The 16532-nt window shown below is 39.3% G+C and overlaps 1 protein-coding gene across 2 annotated transcripts in view; it reads left to right on the forward strand.

Annotated features, from left to right (window-relative positions):
* PLA2R1 (phospholipase A2 receptor 1) overlaps positions 1 to 16532 on the forward strand; it is a 117826-nt gene that overhangs the window by 13018 nt on the left and 88276 nt on the right. For both annotated transcript variants that reach the window (XM_039237539.1, XM_039237540.1), the window contains exons 2-3: positions 5103 to 5486; positions 8109 to 8282. In XM_039237539.1, coding sequence (XP_039093470.1) covers positions 5103 to 5486; positions 8109 to 8282 — 558 coding nt within the window. The remainder of the gene's footprint in view (positions 1 to 5102; positions 5487 to 8108; positions 8283 to 16532) is intronic.

Here is a 16532-nt window from a genome sequence, read left to right on the forward strand (position 1 = left end):
TCTGTCCTGAGAACAGGTAATCATGCCTGGCCACCAAGGTACCTCCGTGTGTGACAACTGTTAGGTCCTAATAAATGACTGGCAAATGAGAATGTGTGTGTGTGTGTGTGTGTGTGTGTGTGTGTGTGTGTGTATGACAGAGAGAGAAAGAGAGATTGCAATAAGGAGAGATTTCTCTAATAGGCCAAACTTATCTCTTCTAGCTCTGGCTTCCACCTCACTGTGCTTATCTATACCTCTGATGTCAGAATATATCTTGACATTGTTATAGTTCTTTTCATGCATTTCATGATGTATTCCTGGGGATTACATCGACTCCTCGAGGGCAAACACTATGACGTACATATCCTTTTTTCTGCAGTCTTCCTAACACATATGAAACTAGGAACTGAAAAAAATGTTCTTTTGAGATTTTAAGTCCTCTACCTCAAATTGTTTGGCAACAATCTGCAGCAGTTTGTTAAATACATACATATTTAACATACGTAAATAAAGCTAGACCTAGACCTATATGGTCCTCACTATGCATATGGATATTAAACTTCTAAGACAAAATGGATTTGGAAAAAATATAAAAGATGATTTGACTAAATAACCTTTCCAGTCCCATGCAGACTTAACGTTCATGATTCTGGGTTTATGGATAAAGTCAGTCTCCTCCAGGGAAACCTGGGTGGCTCAGTTGGTTGAGTGTCCGTATTAGGCTTAGGTCATGATCTCACATTCATGAGTTCGAGCTCTGCATCAGGCTCTGTGCTGATAGTTCAGAACCTGAAGCCTGCTTCAAATTCTGTGTCTGTGTCTCTCTCTGCCCCTCCCCTGCTCACACTCTGTCTCTCAAAAAAAAAAAAAGTTAGTCTGCTCCAAATGGTCTCATCCCTTCCAGTGTTCTCAGTCTCCTCCCTGGAAAATGGGCAAGTGCGTGCATACACACACACTCTTCCCACTCAGAATGATCTGATGACACCAAAAAGTCATATCCACCTCACACATGACAATAGTTGAGGATCCAGGCAAGTATTCTGAATTCTGGGCTATTTTCTTGTTCCTATTTTTCATCACTTGTTTTTAAGGGCTATTTTCTCTTTTTATCTGAGAGACAGAGCACGATTTGGGGAGAGGGGCAGAAAAAGAGAAAGAGAGAATCTTAAGCAGGCTCCACACTCAGCGGGGAGCCCAACACAGGGCTCTATCCCACAACCCTAGGACCCTGGGATCATGACCTGAGCTGAAATCAAGAGTCAGACACTCAATCGGCTGAGCCACCTAGGTGCCCCAGGGCTATTTTAAATGTGGTTATAATGTTTTCTTTGGAACTGATTGAACTCCCTTCTTTTCATTAACTAAGAGTGTTCTCATGATTTCAGAAGAAATAAGTATACTTTTAAGGGACAGATAGTTAGGCAAATAATTTCTCTATCTCTAGTGCCGTACTCAGTGCCTACCACATGGCTAGCACCCAACAAATACTTGTGGAATGAAGTAATGTTCTATATGCAGTCCAAAAAGGATTACCTTAAGCTTAAGTTCCACACTTGATCAAGGAAGCATTCTCCTCCCATTCCTTCAAAAAGTACATGTTATCCTATGGGGGCAAAGGGTAGGTCTAAAATGATCTCCTCAGAAGAACCCAGAAGTAGAAAAAAGAACCACTGTCTTCCATAGATTTCATTCCACAGAATAAGAAAGAATGAATATTAGCTTATAAGTTGCTTCTAGTAAATCAATCCTTTTTCTCCTCTTAAACTTATAATTATGAAGGGAAGTATAATAACATTTTACTGCAAAGAGATTTAGTAATTCTGGCAGTACTTCATTAATCACTTAATCGGTGTTCAAGCAGAACTGATGTCTTTGACATATATAATCAGTCTTGATTCCTCCCACATTTGGTTTTCATTCTTTTTGAAATCTGACTATAGACACTAAGGATTGGTGGCTTTTTTTCACATTATGTGTTTGTAACAGACAGCCCATATATGCATATAATAATAATCAGAATATTGATACCTATATCGGGTCTCCTCATAGTTTATTTGAAGGCAATTGTTTTCTCTTCAGTGAATTTATGGAGATTAATGGTGCCAGGACCAGATTCTATTATAGTTTAATGGGAAAATGGGATTGGGTCATTTTTTAGCCTAGTATGGCATAGTATTCCTTTGGAGATGACATATTTATTGTTATTGGTAAGCCAGAGCTACTTGTTTATGATACATTCTGAGGAACTTTTCCAAAGCTACATTCTAAAGGCAGCTGGGCATGAAAACATAATAACACTCCAAAAGTGAACAGCATGGGATTAGGTTTGTCTAATACCTTCTGCTTCAGGAAGGTATTTTTATGATCACTGGTGTAACTACAGAAGTTCTGATTTCACCACTCCTTTCTCTTAACACTTAATAATTTGGACATCAATAAACATTTATTCATCCAAAATGTTAGTGATATATAATGTCTATGTTGACTTACAGACCATCCATTCACGTATCCATACACTGCTTGTCAACATTATGTGTTTTTCACTTTCTTATAAGAGAGCTGCAGTATAGAGTTTACAGTAGATACTAGTTTGGAAGTTGAAAATATGGAGACTCTTAATTCATGATTGCACATATACTTAAACACATAAGAAAAGAAATTTGTTATCTGGATTTTGAAGAGTACTTTTCCTCCATAAAAGGTGATCTCAGGATCGTTTAAAACTAAAAAGTCTACTCACACTTTGTACTGCAGAAGCTAGAGGAAAATTAATTTTTCTGCTAATGGTAGAAGAGAAGTCTTTGGGGGATGTTCAAATTAGCACTCTTCAGGTGTCCAACCAGATCTACAGTTGTATCTGCAGACCAAGAATCAGGAAGCCAGAGGGAGAATAGATACAATAATAACACTAACAACTTGCTGAAGTCTTCCTGTGCCAAAGCAGTGTGTGATGTGCTTTGCAGGGGTTATTTAATGGAATACTCTTAATATCCCTATGAGATCGGTATCACACATGCTCCCAGTTCAAAAAGGAAAGGTGAGGCTCACTGAAATTAAAAAATTTGCCCAAAGTTCTGGACTGATCTGCCTGATTTGAGAGCCCTCAACCACTAGCCAGGTAGGCTGTTTGCCCATTTTAGGTGTATAAACTGAGGCCCAGAGGGCTGAGGTCCAGCCAGTAAGTAGGTGGATATATTTGAACATGTAAATGATATAGAAGCTAAACTACAGAACAATCATAGTAAAATGATTATCCTTTAGTGATAAATTAATGAAACTCTGAGCTAGCTAGAAAGTAATTAGTAGATTACAACAGAAATTAAGGTTAACATTCTACCCAGGCATGAAAAGGTGAAAAGAAGAGTTGGAGAGAAGGTTAATTATCAGCGTCTATATCACATTGGCAAGGGGCAGATTTGATCTTGAATGACTATTACTAATAACTGTACAGAATGGTCTTCATTAAGAAAACAAATTTCCTGATCTAAATGAAATCTCCCTAAAACCATTCATTCTCTTCCCCCACCCAAACACACACTCCCTTCTCTTTTGCTCTGGTATATGACGATCAAAGCAAATTTCTGACAGCTAATTCAACTCCTCAAATACATGTTTCTAAGTAAGGTTATCAATTATAAAGTGAAGTATAGCTATCATTAATACATTGGCAATCTTTTTAACAATGTCTTAAGTGATTTTGGTTACTGTAAATCAGTTCTCAACCTGAGTAACTTGGGAAAAAACAAAATAACTTTTACCAAAATGAAGCACTGTCCCCATGCACCGATGCACAAGGAAGCTCATTCTGTGTTGTTCCATATCCCTAGAAGGCCTCTCTGTCTATCACTTCTATGCCCCTGCCACAGGACATGACTTGCCCTAAACTGTGGCCATTTTAAGGGAAACTGATAATATCCCTTCAGATTTTTAAAGGCTGGACAGGAGGTAAACTACAAGAAGAGAATAAAAGAACTCTTGGGCATGATCAGACCTTCTGAGCTGAGTAACTCAGGAAGCCTAGGCCTGCCTGCCTATGTAGGCAGGCCTGTGCAGCTGCTAGGGCATCTAATCACCATCAAGCATTTACTGAACTTCTACAATGCATTCAGTACACTCTGTGCTTAGACTGAAGATAGTAGACACAGCTTCAAAAAAATCTGTGGGAGGACAAGTTCATAATTGTATAACTGGTGTCTTCCAGGCCAGTGATGAGGTATAGTCAGATGGCAGGCAGGTAGCTAATACCCATTCCTTGGCTGGGCCCTACTAGATTTTCCACAGGAAATTCACCCAAATCTCTCCAGGGGGTTAGAGGTTCAGAGGTGCATCACAAAAGCCTACTTTCTCCATATTCCCCTGTGGACTGTGTGGTTTTGCCTCTGCCATGGTGCTCCAGTACCTCTCATGTCTCCATCCATGATGCAGGGCCTGTGCTAGGCTCCTGGGCATCCACCTGCTGCTGGTACCACTTAACAAGGCTTCTCCTGTGAAGAGGCCATCCCCACAGCAAATGTCCACACTTTTTTACTCTACATGGACCCAGCACAGAGAGCAAACTGAAGAATCTTTCTTCCCTCACCAGCTTTACACCTTGTATCAAGACATAAAGCAGCACTTCACTTCTATCCTTTCAGTTTTCTATAGGAATTGATGGTAGAACTTTTCATTTCAGTGGCCCTTGATTCAACTGCCATGTTTCTAATATTCAGGCATTTGTCTGAAGAAAACCAAAAGATCACCATGCCTCTGGGCATGCAATGTCCCTCCCATTTAGCCCTGGGTATTATTACTGATCCCTGCTCTCTATCCAGTTGTGGCGAACTCCTTCACCATAATACCTTTCCCGTGTGGATTAATAGGCAGCCTTTGCTACTGTATGGCCAGGGAGGTCTTAGATCACATTCTCATTAGTTCCAACAAGTCCATTTATATTTCCTAAGAAATGCTTCTATTGTGCAAATAAAGGCCTTCTGGTGGACCCATCCATCAACTCCAGATCTGTTCAAAATGGCTGTAAATTGTCACATACAACATCTTTGACATGCACACCGGGGGTCCTCATGACACTAGTTAATGATATATGAAAGTTCCATGCCATGTTTTCTATTTTGTTGTTTCAGATAAAGGAATATTCATTATCCAGAGTGAGAGCCTCGAGAAATGCATTCAAGCAGGCAAATCTGTGCTGACCCTGGAGAACTGCAAACCAGCAAACAAACACATGCTGTGGAAGTGGGTTTCAAACCACCGCCTCTTTAACATAGGAAGCAGTGGTTGTCTGGGTCTGAATTTATCTAATCCAGAGCAGCCACTAAGCATATATGAGTGTGATTCTATTCATGTTTCCTTGAGATGGCGCTGTAACAGGAACATGATCACTGGCCCTCTCCAGTACATGGTGCAGGTGAATCACAACAACGTGCTTGTGGCCTCATGGAAATATCTTCATAAGTGGATTTCCTACATGTCAGGTGGTGGAAGCATTTGTGAATATCTGCACAACGGTAAGAAATAATTTAAATAAAAGTACTCATGATATAATGTATTTAGGAAGATGATCCCTAGGTAAAGATTTGTAAATTATATTATATGACAGCACCCAGCCTCAAGGGACTTCTGCTAATACATTTTAGTTGCTTACTCGCTTATCATAAAAGGATTATTGGAATCTTCAAATGAACTTGGTAAATTCAGTTAGTGAAGCAAAACTCAGAATTTAAAGGTGTTAGAGGAGAAAACACTGAAATAACTCTGAGAATCAATGGAAAGGGGAAGAAAGAACAGAAGGATAGGAGAGAACGAGAAAATAAAAGAGGAAGATAAAGTCTTTGAAGACTTGTCAGGATGAATAGAAGAACCTCTCCTGCTACCATTTCTGTTATTGTAGAAACTCAGCCCCATAAATGAGCATGTCTACAGAGCACCTGAATGCCTCCTCATGCCTGACTGGCATTCATGTGATGATCATGCACGAGGCATTGAAAGATAAACCACACACTACTGTCAGGAACAACTGACAAGTGTCAAGCGATGGGAAAGAATGGTTTCAGGAGTGGGAGCTCTCATTTTCCATAGTTCTATAATATTTGGCATTCTGAGCAGGAAAAAAAAATGATAAAATGGCATAAATTCTGAAACTGCAACCTTGTCTCTTAGATTCTGTTCTGTAGCTTTCTTCATTCATTCATCCATCCATCACATATTTATTGAGCAGTGACTATTTCTCGGGTGTAAGGCTGGGCATTTAATTTATAAAAGCCAACAAGACAGATGTGGCTCCTGACCTCATGGTGCTCTGTAGAATTATACCTTAATGAGAGTATATCCTTCTAAGAACTCTATACCAGCTCTAGGAAGGAGAGCAAGGAACTCCTATGATCCTAAGCAGGACTTTCTCCTGTACCTATAAGAAAGGAATGAAAAAGCCAAGAGCACGCCATTTTCAGGACTCAGTACAATAAGCAAGTGCTGCAAGCCAGCACTCAATAGTCTACAGTCCTAAGGAAGAACTTAATATTTTGCTTTGGGTTAATTTTTTAGGCAGATACTCACATTCCTATGCACTCAAGCAAAGACTGAGCAGAAGTCAGCGGACTGAAATAAGGGGATGTATCCTGAAATACCTGTAGTTCCTAAACAGCCCAAACTTCTAGGGCTGGGGATATGGGGTGCTTTCAGTCTAGCCCCTGCCAGTTGTGGGGAAGGAGTGGAAGGAGTACATTCCAGGACCTGTTAACTTAATTGAAGGCAGTCCTTATCCCCCTCACCATTGAAAGCCCCCATTGAGTCATGCTTAAGGCCAAGGATGCCCGATTATTGTAATACTCTGAGAAGACAGCCAACAGGCCACCTCTTCACACTTCTCTCTCCTCGAGTATTGTAGAGGCCTCCTAGCTATCATCCCATTTTCTTCTCTCTCCCTATAGGTTCTGTTTGTTACACTGCACCCTGAGTTAGTCTTTAGAAATGGAAATCTGATCCTGTCATTTTCCCATTCAAAATTCCCCAGCTACTTCCCCCTACCCTTAGGGTAAAGGCCAAAATCCATAAATGTAGCAGAGCTGGCCATCTGTGAGCTGACTCTCCAGTACTTCCTCAGTTGCACTTCCTCTTGAACCTCCTTGCTCTTTCCATTCACCCCACACATGTTCTTGTGATGGGTCCTTCGTATTTGCTGTTCCTCCCACCAGAATGACTCTTCTTCAGAGACTTGCACCCTCACCTCACCCAGTTCTTACTCAGAGAGGCCCTCACTTGCAACCCTATACAAAATAGGGCCCCTCCACCCTTCAAACACACACACAGTTATTCTGTCTTCCTACCCTGCTTTGTTTTTCTGCATGACACTTGCCACTACCTGAAATTATGTGTTTACTTGTGTATTTGCTTTCTCTTTGTCTCTCCCCAGTAGAACAGAAGCTTCATATGAAAGGGAACATTTGTAGCTTTGGTCGTTAGTACATCCCCAGTGCTGGGCACATTAAATGCTCAATGAATATGTATTGAATGAAAAGAGTAATAGATGCCTATAAAACTCTTGAGGTTCAAATGCTGATCTCCGATGTATTTGGGGAGTGGAAGGTATTGTAAAGTAAAACTCAGGGCAGCTAGGAAGCTCAGTCAATTGAGCATCTGACTATCAATTTTAGCTCAGGTCATGATCTCACTATTGTGGGATCGAGCCCCGTGTGGGGCTCTGCGCTGAGTGTAGAGCTTGCTTGGGATTCTCGCTCTCCTTCTTTCCCTGCCCCTCTCCAGCTCATGGACTCTCTCTCTCTCCCTCTTTCTCAAAATAAATAAACATCTTTTAAGTTAAAAAAGTAAATCTCCATTTACTTTTCTTTCTTATCCATTAACAAATATATATGCTACTGTGGCAGGGACACCACAGTAAATAAACAAGTAGATAATTATGTAAACAAGCCATTTATCAGCACACTCTCTGAGTCCAGCACTCACCCTGTACTTTTACATACACTAGACAGTAAGTCCTGAGGGTTCTTGATGGTATAGCAAGGGCCTCACCCACTGTGGGTTTTCAGTTGATTAAAAAACGTATTCACCATATGACTGTTTCCTAAGATAAAGCTGATGTTAATACTTATTTGTCTTTATCTTTCTCCTAGATTTGTATACAATCAAAGGGAATGCCCATGGAACACCGTGCATGTTTCCCTTCCAGTATAACCATCAGTGGCATCATGAATGCACCCGGGAAGGGCGAGAAGACAACTTACTGTGGTGTGCGACAACAAGCCGATATGAAAGAGATGAGAAGTGGGGATTTTGCCCAGATCCCAGTAAGAATAAAATCTATGCTTCCATATGTCATGAATGAATCAAGCATGATTAGAAAGTTATCTGTATCTAAAGAAAAGCACCAGGATTGATATATTGAAGTCTGAATAAGCACTCTGATTCCATTTATCCAGATTTTGATTTTGTGTTTGTTTTGCCTTGAAAAGACAATTCCGATGTATACTCTTTTTTTCCTCCTGTGTTCAAAAGATGTTAATTAGCCACTCTTCATTAAGCTCAGCGCATAAGGATGCTTTTACCAAAATGAAATTATAACACTCTGTATGCTCATTAATCCCAGCTTCCGGGCAGAATACGTCAAAACAAACCTAAATGCACATAAAACTCATTCTTTATATCTACTTTCAATCCACCCCCTCTTATAAGCTGCCTTGATTTCTCCATGTCCAGACAGCTTGTCTTGCCCATTGTCAAGTCCAGAAATCAGCTAGCCCCTTGACCTTTCTTAAATCACTGTGCCCTCATTATTTCTCAACAATGAGTTCTCATCTTGATTCCTTTCCCTTTTTACTCAATTTCTAGCTAGTACTTCAAAATCTGACAGCTGCAATGTTCTAACTTTTCTTCATTTTAGTACTTATTTTATTTTTATTTAGCTAAAAGCTTTCCAACAGCTCCTAAATATTGAAAAATATTTACTTATACCTTTTACTTTCTATACTCAATGTCCTTCACCTTGGTTCCTGCAAGTCAGAGAGTATTGCTCCTATCTCATCTTCTTGCCTACCTCTCCACATATATAACAAAATGCATCTCCTTCACATATATACCAAAATGCATCAAATAAACTTGAAACAAAAGCAAATTGAAGAGATGAACTCCAAAGAATGTGATTTATAAGTTATCTGTAGAATTGTTTTGTAATCTAAGAACCAGTATGGCTTAGTCAAAAAAGAGAGTATGGCTTTGAAGTCAGACAGACCAAGACTGGAGTCCTTTTCCCTTTCAACAAAATAATGAGATCTTGAGTCTTAGTTTGTTCACCATAAAATGGAGATAATAACAGTACCTTTTAGAGTTATTGAGATCCAATTAGATGATGCGTCTAAGGCACTTATACTATCTGGCACATGGTAACCACTCAGCATGATTAGTCATCGCCATTAGCATCAACATATATTATCATCAAAGATAACTTATGCTTTCAGTGTGCACTTCTGAATCAATTACCCCTTCTCTTTATTGTCTCTCAACAGCACTAAGTTAGGCATAGTGGTGAATACCAAGAGTACTAGGACTTAGGATCCTGCCTTCAAAGAACTTGGCCTCTAGATGTAACAGAGTACAGACAGATTTGCTCTATGCAAGAGAATGCAGACTGTATTTGATATGATATTCTAGAATCACCTACAGCATAGGTACAAATACATATACTGGCCCCTCTCTCAGAGATGAAATGAGTCCAGTGTGTGGGATCCAAGGATTTGGATTTTTAAAATTTAAATTTAAGCTAGTTAACATACTGTGTAGTCATGACTTCAGGAGTAGAACTCAGTGATTCATCTCTTACACGTGGCACCCAGTGCTCATCCCCACAAGTGCCTTTCTTAATGCCCATCACCCATTTAGCCCATCCCCCCACCCACCTCCCCTCCAGCAACCCTCAGTTTGTCCTCTGTATTTAAGAGTCTCTTATAGTTTGCCTCCTTCTCTGCTTTTATCATATTTTTCCTTCCCTTCCCCTACATTCATCTGTTGTGTGTTTTAAATTCCACATATGAGTGAAACCATATGCTGTCTTTCTCTGACTCACTTATTTCACTTAGCATAACACTCTCTAGGTCCATCCACATTGTTGCAAATGGCAAGATTTCATAATTTTTCATCACCGAGTAGTATTCTGTTGTATATAAATAAACAAATCTTCTTTATCCATTCATCAGTTGATGGACATTTGGGCTCTTTCCATAATCTGGTTATTGTTGATAGTGCTGCTATAAACATTGGGGTGCATGTGCCCCTTCGAATCAGCATTTTTGTATCCTTTGGATAAATTCCTAGTAGTGCAATTACTGGATCATAGGGTAGTTCTATTTTTAATTTTTTTAAGAACCTCCATACTGTTTTCCAGAGTGGCTACAACAGTTTGCATTCCCACCAACAGTGCAAAAGGGTTCCCCCTTCTCTGCATCTTTGCCAACATTTGTTGTTTCCTGAATAGTTGATTTTAGCCATTCTGAAAGGTCTGCAGTGGTATCTCATTGTGGTTTTGATCTGTATTTCCCTGATGATGAGTGATGTTGAGCATCTTTTCATGTGTCTGTTAGCCACCTGGGTGTCTTCTTTGGAAAATTGTCTATTCATGTCTTCTGCTAATTTCCTCACTGGGTTGTTTGTGTTTTGGGTGTTGAGTTTGATAAGTTCTTTATAAGTTTTAAATACTAACATCATTTGCAAATATCATCTTCCATTTCATTGGTTGCCTTTTAGCTTTTAAAATTTTTTTTCCTTTGCTGTGCAGAAGCTTTTTATCTTGATAAGGTCCCAATAGTTCATTTTTGCTTCTATTTTCCTTGCCTCTGGAAACATAGCAAGTAAGAAGTAAGCATCTGCATTTTTGACAAGTACCCAATGATCCTGTTGCAGATAATTCTTCATCAGACAATTCACAGCATGCAGATAATTCTGCACAACATAGATCTATATACATAGGTGATATTAAGACATTTAACAACTAATATGTTATGTGCTATTGACCAATCCAAGTGGAGACTTTAACATGGAGGTTAGGAATCCCAAAGGCCGAACACTGGTATTAACCCCTCAGCTGTGGAATTTGAGGAGGTGGGAGAAAGGAAGAGATGCAGGAGAGACTGGCATAGCAAAGGGCACCCAGAGCTCAGGATGGCAGCTGTTCACCAACCAGCATGAGAGTATTTCATTGTTTAATAATTGTTTAGTAATTAACCTTCTCCATTTGAATCTGAATATCTATTTGTAGGTGTATGTATCTGCAATCCCTATGCTCCTTAGATTCTTGAGTCAGATGCCCTATCATTTGTATTGTCTTCTCTTTCCATTTCTATCTCTTATAGATGACATTATTAAAAGTACATGAACCAATGCCAATAGCATTAACATGTATCTCACAGTATTCTTGAGTTCTGTGAAGAGCCCTTTACTATCCTCTATCTTTTATCCAATTATTATTTCCCAGATGGAAGTCTGGGTGTAGTGGTGCTTGGCGATTTTCACACACAACAGCCACCCCCCCCCCCGCCCCGCTCTGCCCCATTCTTCCTACAGCTTAGAAGCTGCTTCTGCTTCTGCTTGACAGCCTGCTAGATTCCAGCTCTCCTGACCTTTACCACACCAGCAGAGCATGTTTATTTGTAAAGTGCTAAATTACAGTTCCAGTTTTCTTCCTTTCTTGTTACTTCTGGTTCCTGGTGGCCAACATAACTCAGAATGATGTGTCAGAGGCTGAAATCTGAGCAAGCTGATGGCTCTTTCCACAGGAGCAACAAGTAGATAGAATAGAGAGGAGTGAGTGGAATAAAGTAAAGATTTGTACTTCTGTATCTCATATTTCTTAATGGAAGTTTTTAGTATCTCAATGTAAAATGATGCTTCCTTTTTTTTAAGTTGATTGTAAATTAGCAAAGTTTAAATTTAGTATACTACATATACAAACACACTGGCAGTGAAGGATGCAACAAAACACCTATCACTATAAATTTTCAGGAACAAGGAGATACTATAGGAATCTCTCTGGGTTTGTTTAAAGGCTATTCTGGGCCATCGTAAGAACCTCTTAATTGTGTCTTTTATACAGCTGGACAGTCATGTTTAGTTAGTTTGAGATATTTTTAAGATATTAACTTCTGAAATAGTTTGAGGATTGCCTTTGAATAATTTTTTTTTTTTTACCACTAACTTCAGTGGTATAACAGAGAAGATTGGTACTAACATAGATGTATGACTGCGAACCTCACCTAAGCCTTCCACACTGGTTGCAGTGCTATTATATCTCTTTCATCATGCTGCTCACTTGCTGCCACAGTGACCCTACCAATCTCTCTATCGCCTGGGTTAGAAGCTAACGTCTTACCCTACCCCCTATTCTTCTTTCTGATTCTCCTCAAACGACCTCAATTCCTACTCATAATGAAAACAGGATCTATCCGAGGGGAAGTTTTGACAATTTCTTCCTCCCTAACCTTTAAATCTACTTGGGTCTGCACCCATCCTTTTTCCTCCATCATGTACAATGATGTTCCTCCTTCTACCCTAGGGCAAATTGTTCCCCCTTGGACTCAGAGCCTCCTATTAAGCCTTCTCCAACCTGTATATCAGTGTTTCTCAATGTGTGATCCCCATTCTGACAGGATCAGAATTTCCTGCAGGCTTGCTAGAAATGCAAATCATCAGCTATACCCCCAAACAACTATATCAGAAATTCTAGACATGCAGCCCTACAGTCTGTTTTAACAAGTCTTCTAGGTGATTTCAATGCACAGCACTCTACTGATCTTTCTCCATTAGAAGCTAAACCTGCTCAAGTCTTAAGAGAACATCCTAAAAATAGTAGGACCCCTTCATCCCCACTTCTGCCTCCTGAAAACACCCATGTCTTTCACCACCCCTCAAAAGACAGACTTCTCAGAAGAATTGTCTGTACTTCTTCACCTTGTTTTCATTTCTCAGTCCACTGTCTCTCCTTTACTTCTATGACAATGCATGCTTGATCTCCATTTCCACAAATCATTCATTCATTCATTCATTCATCCATTCCCACAAATCTGTATTGAACACCTACTATGTGCGAAGCTCACTGCTGGGATTATAACCATGAACATGAAAGATGAAAGTCATAGTGCCTGCCTTAATGAAGTTCACATTCTAGAATAATACCCAAATTAACATATAATTATAATTTTTGATAAGTCCTACTTTTAAAAATGTTATCAGTAAGAAATCTAATTTAAATTTCTGAGTCAAAGAAGGTGTTCCTGAGTATATTGTACTTAAACTATAGTCCAGGAGATGAGTAAACGTTATCAAGATGGAAAGTGAGGGGATGAGATACCCATTCAGAGGTGCATGGTGCAGCAGTATACCAAGGAGGCAAGGTCAAGAGAAGGCTGTAGGAATGGTCAGCACCAGGTGTACAGGCAATAAAGGGAATATATTGTTTGAATAAAATGGAAAACAAATAATAAATCCAACTACATGTCAATCTGCTTTTGACTTACCATACACATGTACTGACAATTCTAAACAATGTCCATGATAAAAATGCTGTCACCTGTCCAGGATGACTGCTTCCCCACCATCGCTCCCAGCAGCACTAGCCATATGTCTGAAGGCTGTGAAGAGGGAAAGAGGTTTCTGCTAGTATCTAGGAATGTGGCAAGAGCACAGTGAGTAAAGGAGAAAGGAACAAACATTCTGGAAAGGTTGGCAGAGGCCAGTTCATGCAGAGGCAAGATAGTTCAAGGTGTCCTAGAGGTAAAGAGTCACCTAATTCTAACTATACATGGAAGCTATAAAAGGATATTAAGCAATGATGTGATAATGACTTAAAAAAATTTTAAGTGTCGCTCTGACTTCTTTATAGCAAATGGCTTGGAAGGGAGCAAGAGAGAAATCCTGGAGCTCAATTATAAGGCCACAGCAGTAGTCGACCCAGGGATAGTGGTGACTTGGGTTAGGTAGCAGAAAGGGGGTTGGAGAATGGATGTGTCGAAGATCTAATTTGGAGATAGACTGAATAGGATGTGGTTGTCAGGAACACAGCTGAGCTGGAGAGAAGGAGCTGAGTGTCAGGTGTCTGAGTAGCCGATTCAAGCAACAAGCCAAAAATGAAAGAGTTAAGCCTTTCACCACTTACTGTGAGATATAAGCAAGAGCCTAAAATGGGAGGAAGCACCAATTCCTCTTGTTCCACTTTTCCTTATAGGATGGTATGCTGGTTGAGGGTCAATCAACACAGACTATTGAGGGGGCCCTGAACAAAATCTTCCTCAGTTTTATGGACTCTGGGATCAAGGGTATGGGGAGGGAGAAAAGCTGGGAGTGGAAAAGGATTGGGTGCAAGTCAGAGTGAGTAAAAGTGTCTTCAAATAGTTCCCCCTCCTTTGCCCCCAACCTCAGCAGGGGTGCCTGAAGAAGATATCATCCCAAGGCCTCAGATAAAGAGGCCTAGAAATGAAGGTGCCAGGGGTAGGAATCCAAATGTGTGAAGAGCATGATGCGCTGGGGGACCTGAGTCTTGGACTAAAACTACCTTCAGAGACTTCAGTGCACTGACTATGAACCAAGTCTGATATGGGAAGGCATCCTTCCCTCATGAAGTGTGACAGATAAAGCCTTTGTAATTGCCTATGGTCAGACCTGAAAATCACATATAGATTTTTAACCAGCGGTTGGACTCGGCACTGTTAAGGACAGACTTAAAGGACATAAAGGAGAAAATGAGATGTTAATTAAGACCCAGTTTCTGATATGCATAGCTAAGTTAATGGAGATATATGTTTGGAAGAGACAATCAAGCATTCAGACTGGTACTTGTTATATATCAATTATGTGAGATGTGAACTAGGCAATTAGACATAAAGGTCTCCAAATATTTGAGAGTTGTACTAAAGGGATTTATAGGAATGAATTTGATAGTCTAGAGTATGTGTAAAATAGAAAGAAAGGGGCTCAGGCCCAAGTCTTAAGAGCTAAACATTTAGTTTGACCAGAGAAGAATGAACCAGCAAAGGAAACTGAGAATAGGCAGCCAAAGAGGTAGAAGTGTAGCCAGGCATGTAAAAGAAAAGAGAGTGTATCAGCCAAAAGAGAAAGCTCAACTTGCCAAATTATGCTGAAGGGCTTAATCTGAAATGTAAATGTTTGCTGGACTTGGCAACATGGAGGTCATTGATGGCCTTAACAAGATATACTCTAGTTGCTAGATTGAGTGGGTTAGAGAGTAAATGGGAAAATAGAAGAGAGGAGAACATTTCCTAATTCATTCTGTGAGGCCACTATTACCTAGATAGTGAAGCCAAACAAAGGCATTATAAGTAAAGAAAACTATAGACCACTATCTCTTATAATATAGATGCATAGATCCTTAACAAAATACTAGCAAACAGAGCTCAACAACATATAAAAAGAATCATATACCATGACTTATCCCAAGAATGCAAAAATGGTTTAAAATCTGAAAACCAATTGATATAATACATATCAATAGGGTAAAAGGCAAAAGCCACATGATTATCTCAAGGAATGCAGAAAAAATATTTGACAAATTTAACATCCCTTCATGCAATTAAGAAAAAACACTAAGAATACAAGAACAGAAGGGAATTTCTCAACCTAATAAGAAACATCTATGAAAAACTCACAAACAACATAATTGATGGTGAAACACTGGATGCTTTCCTCATAAGATCAGGAGTAAGATGAGAATGTCCACTCTTGTCACCTCTATGCAACATTGTATTGGAGGTTCTAATCAGAGCAAGTAGGCAAAAAAAAAAAAAAAAAAAGAAAGAAAGAAAAGGCATCCAGATTGGAAAGAGGAATTAAAACTATCTCTGTTTGCAGATGACATGATCTTGTACATATAAAATTCTAAGGAGTCCACTAAAAAACTATAACTAATAAACACATTCACAGGATACAAAATCAAGATACAAAAATCAATTGTATTTCAGTACAGTATCATTGAACAACCCAGAAATTAAATTAAGGAATTAATTCCGTTTATCATAGCATCCAAAAGAATAAATAAAATAAAATACTTTGGGAAACATTTAACAAAAGAAGCAAAAATCTTAGACTCTTAAAACTACAAAATATAGTTGAAAGAAGTTAAAGAAGACCTAAAATAAAAACATATTCCATGCTCATGGAACCAAAAACCTTAATATTGCTAAGATGGCACTACTATCTCAATCTCTTCAAGATTCTGGCTGACTTCTTCGTAAAAAGTGGCAAATTTATCCTAGAGTTCATATGGAAATTCAAAGGACCCAAGAGAACCAAAATAAAAGGAAAAAAAGAACAAAGTTGGAGGACTTAACACTTCCAAATTTCAAAAGTTATGCAGAGCTATAGTAATCAAGACAATGTCAAAATTGAATAGGAGTACCTGACTGGCTCAGTTGTAAGAGCATGTGACTCTTGATCTCGGGGTTGTGAGTTTGAATCCCACCCTGGGTGTAGAGATTACTAAAACATAAATAAATAAACTTAAATGAAATAAAATTGCAAGTCTGTTTTTATGATTCATT

This window comes from Hyaena hyaena, unplaced genomic scaffold, assembly GCF_003009895.1.
Source record: "Hyaena hyaena isolate Hyena2069 unplaced genomic scaffold, ASM300989v1 scaffold_126, whole genome shotgun sequence".
Lineage (NCBI taxonomy): Eukaryota > Metazoa > Chordata > Mammalia > Carnivora > Hyaenidae > Hyaena > Hyaena hyaena.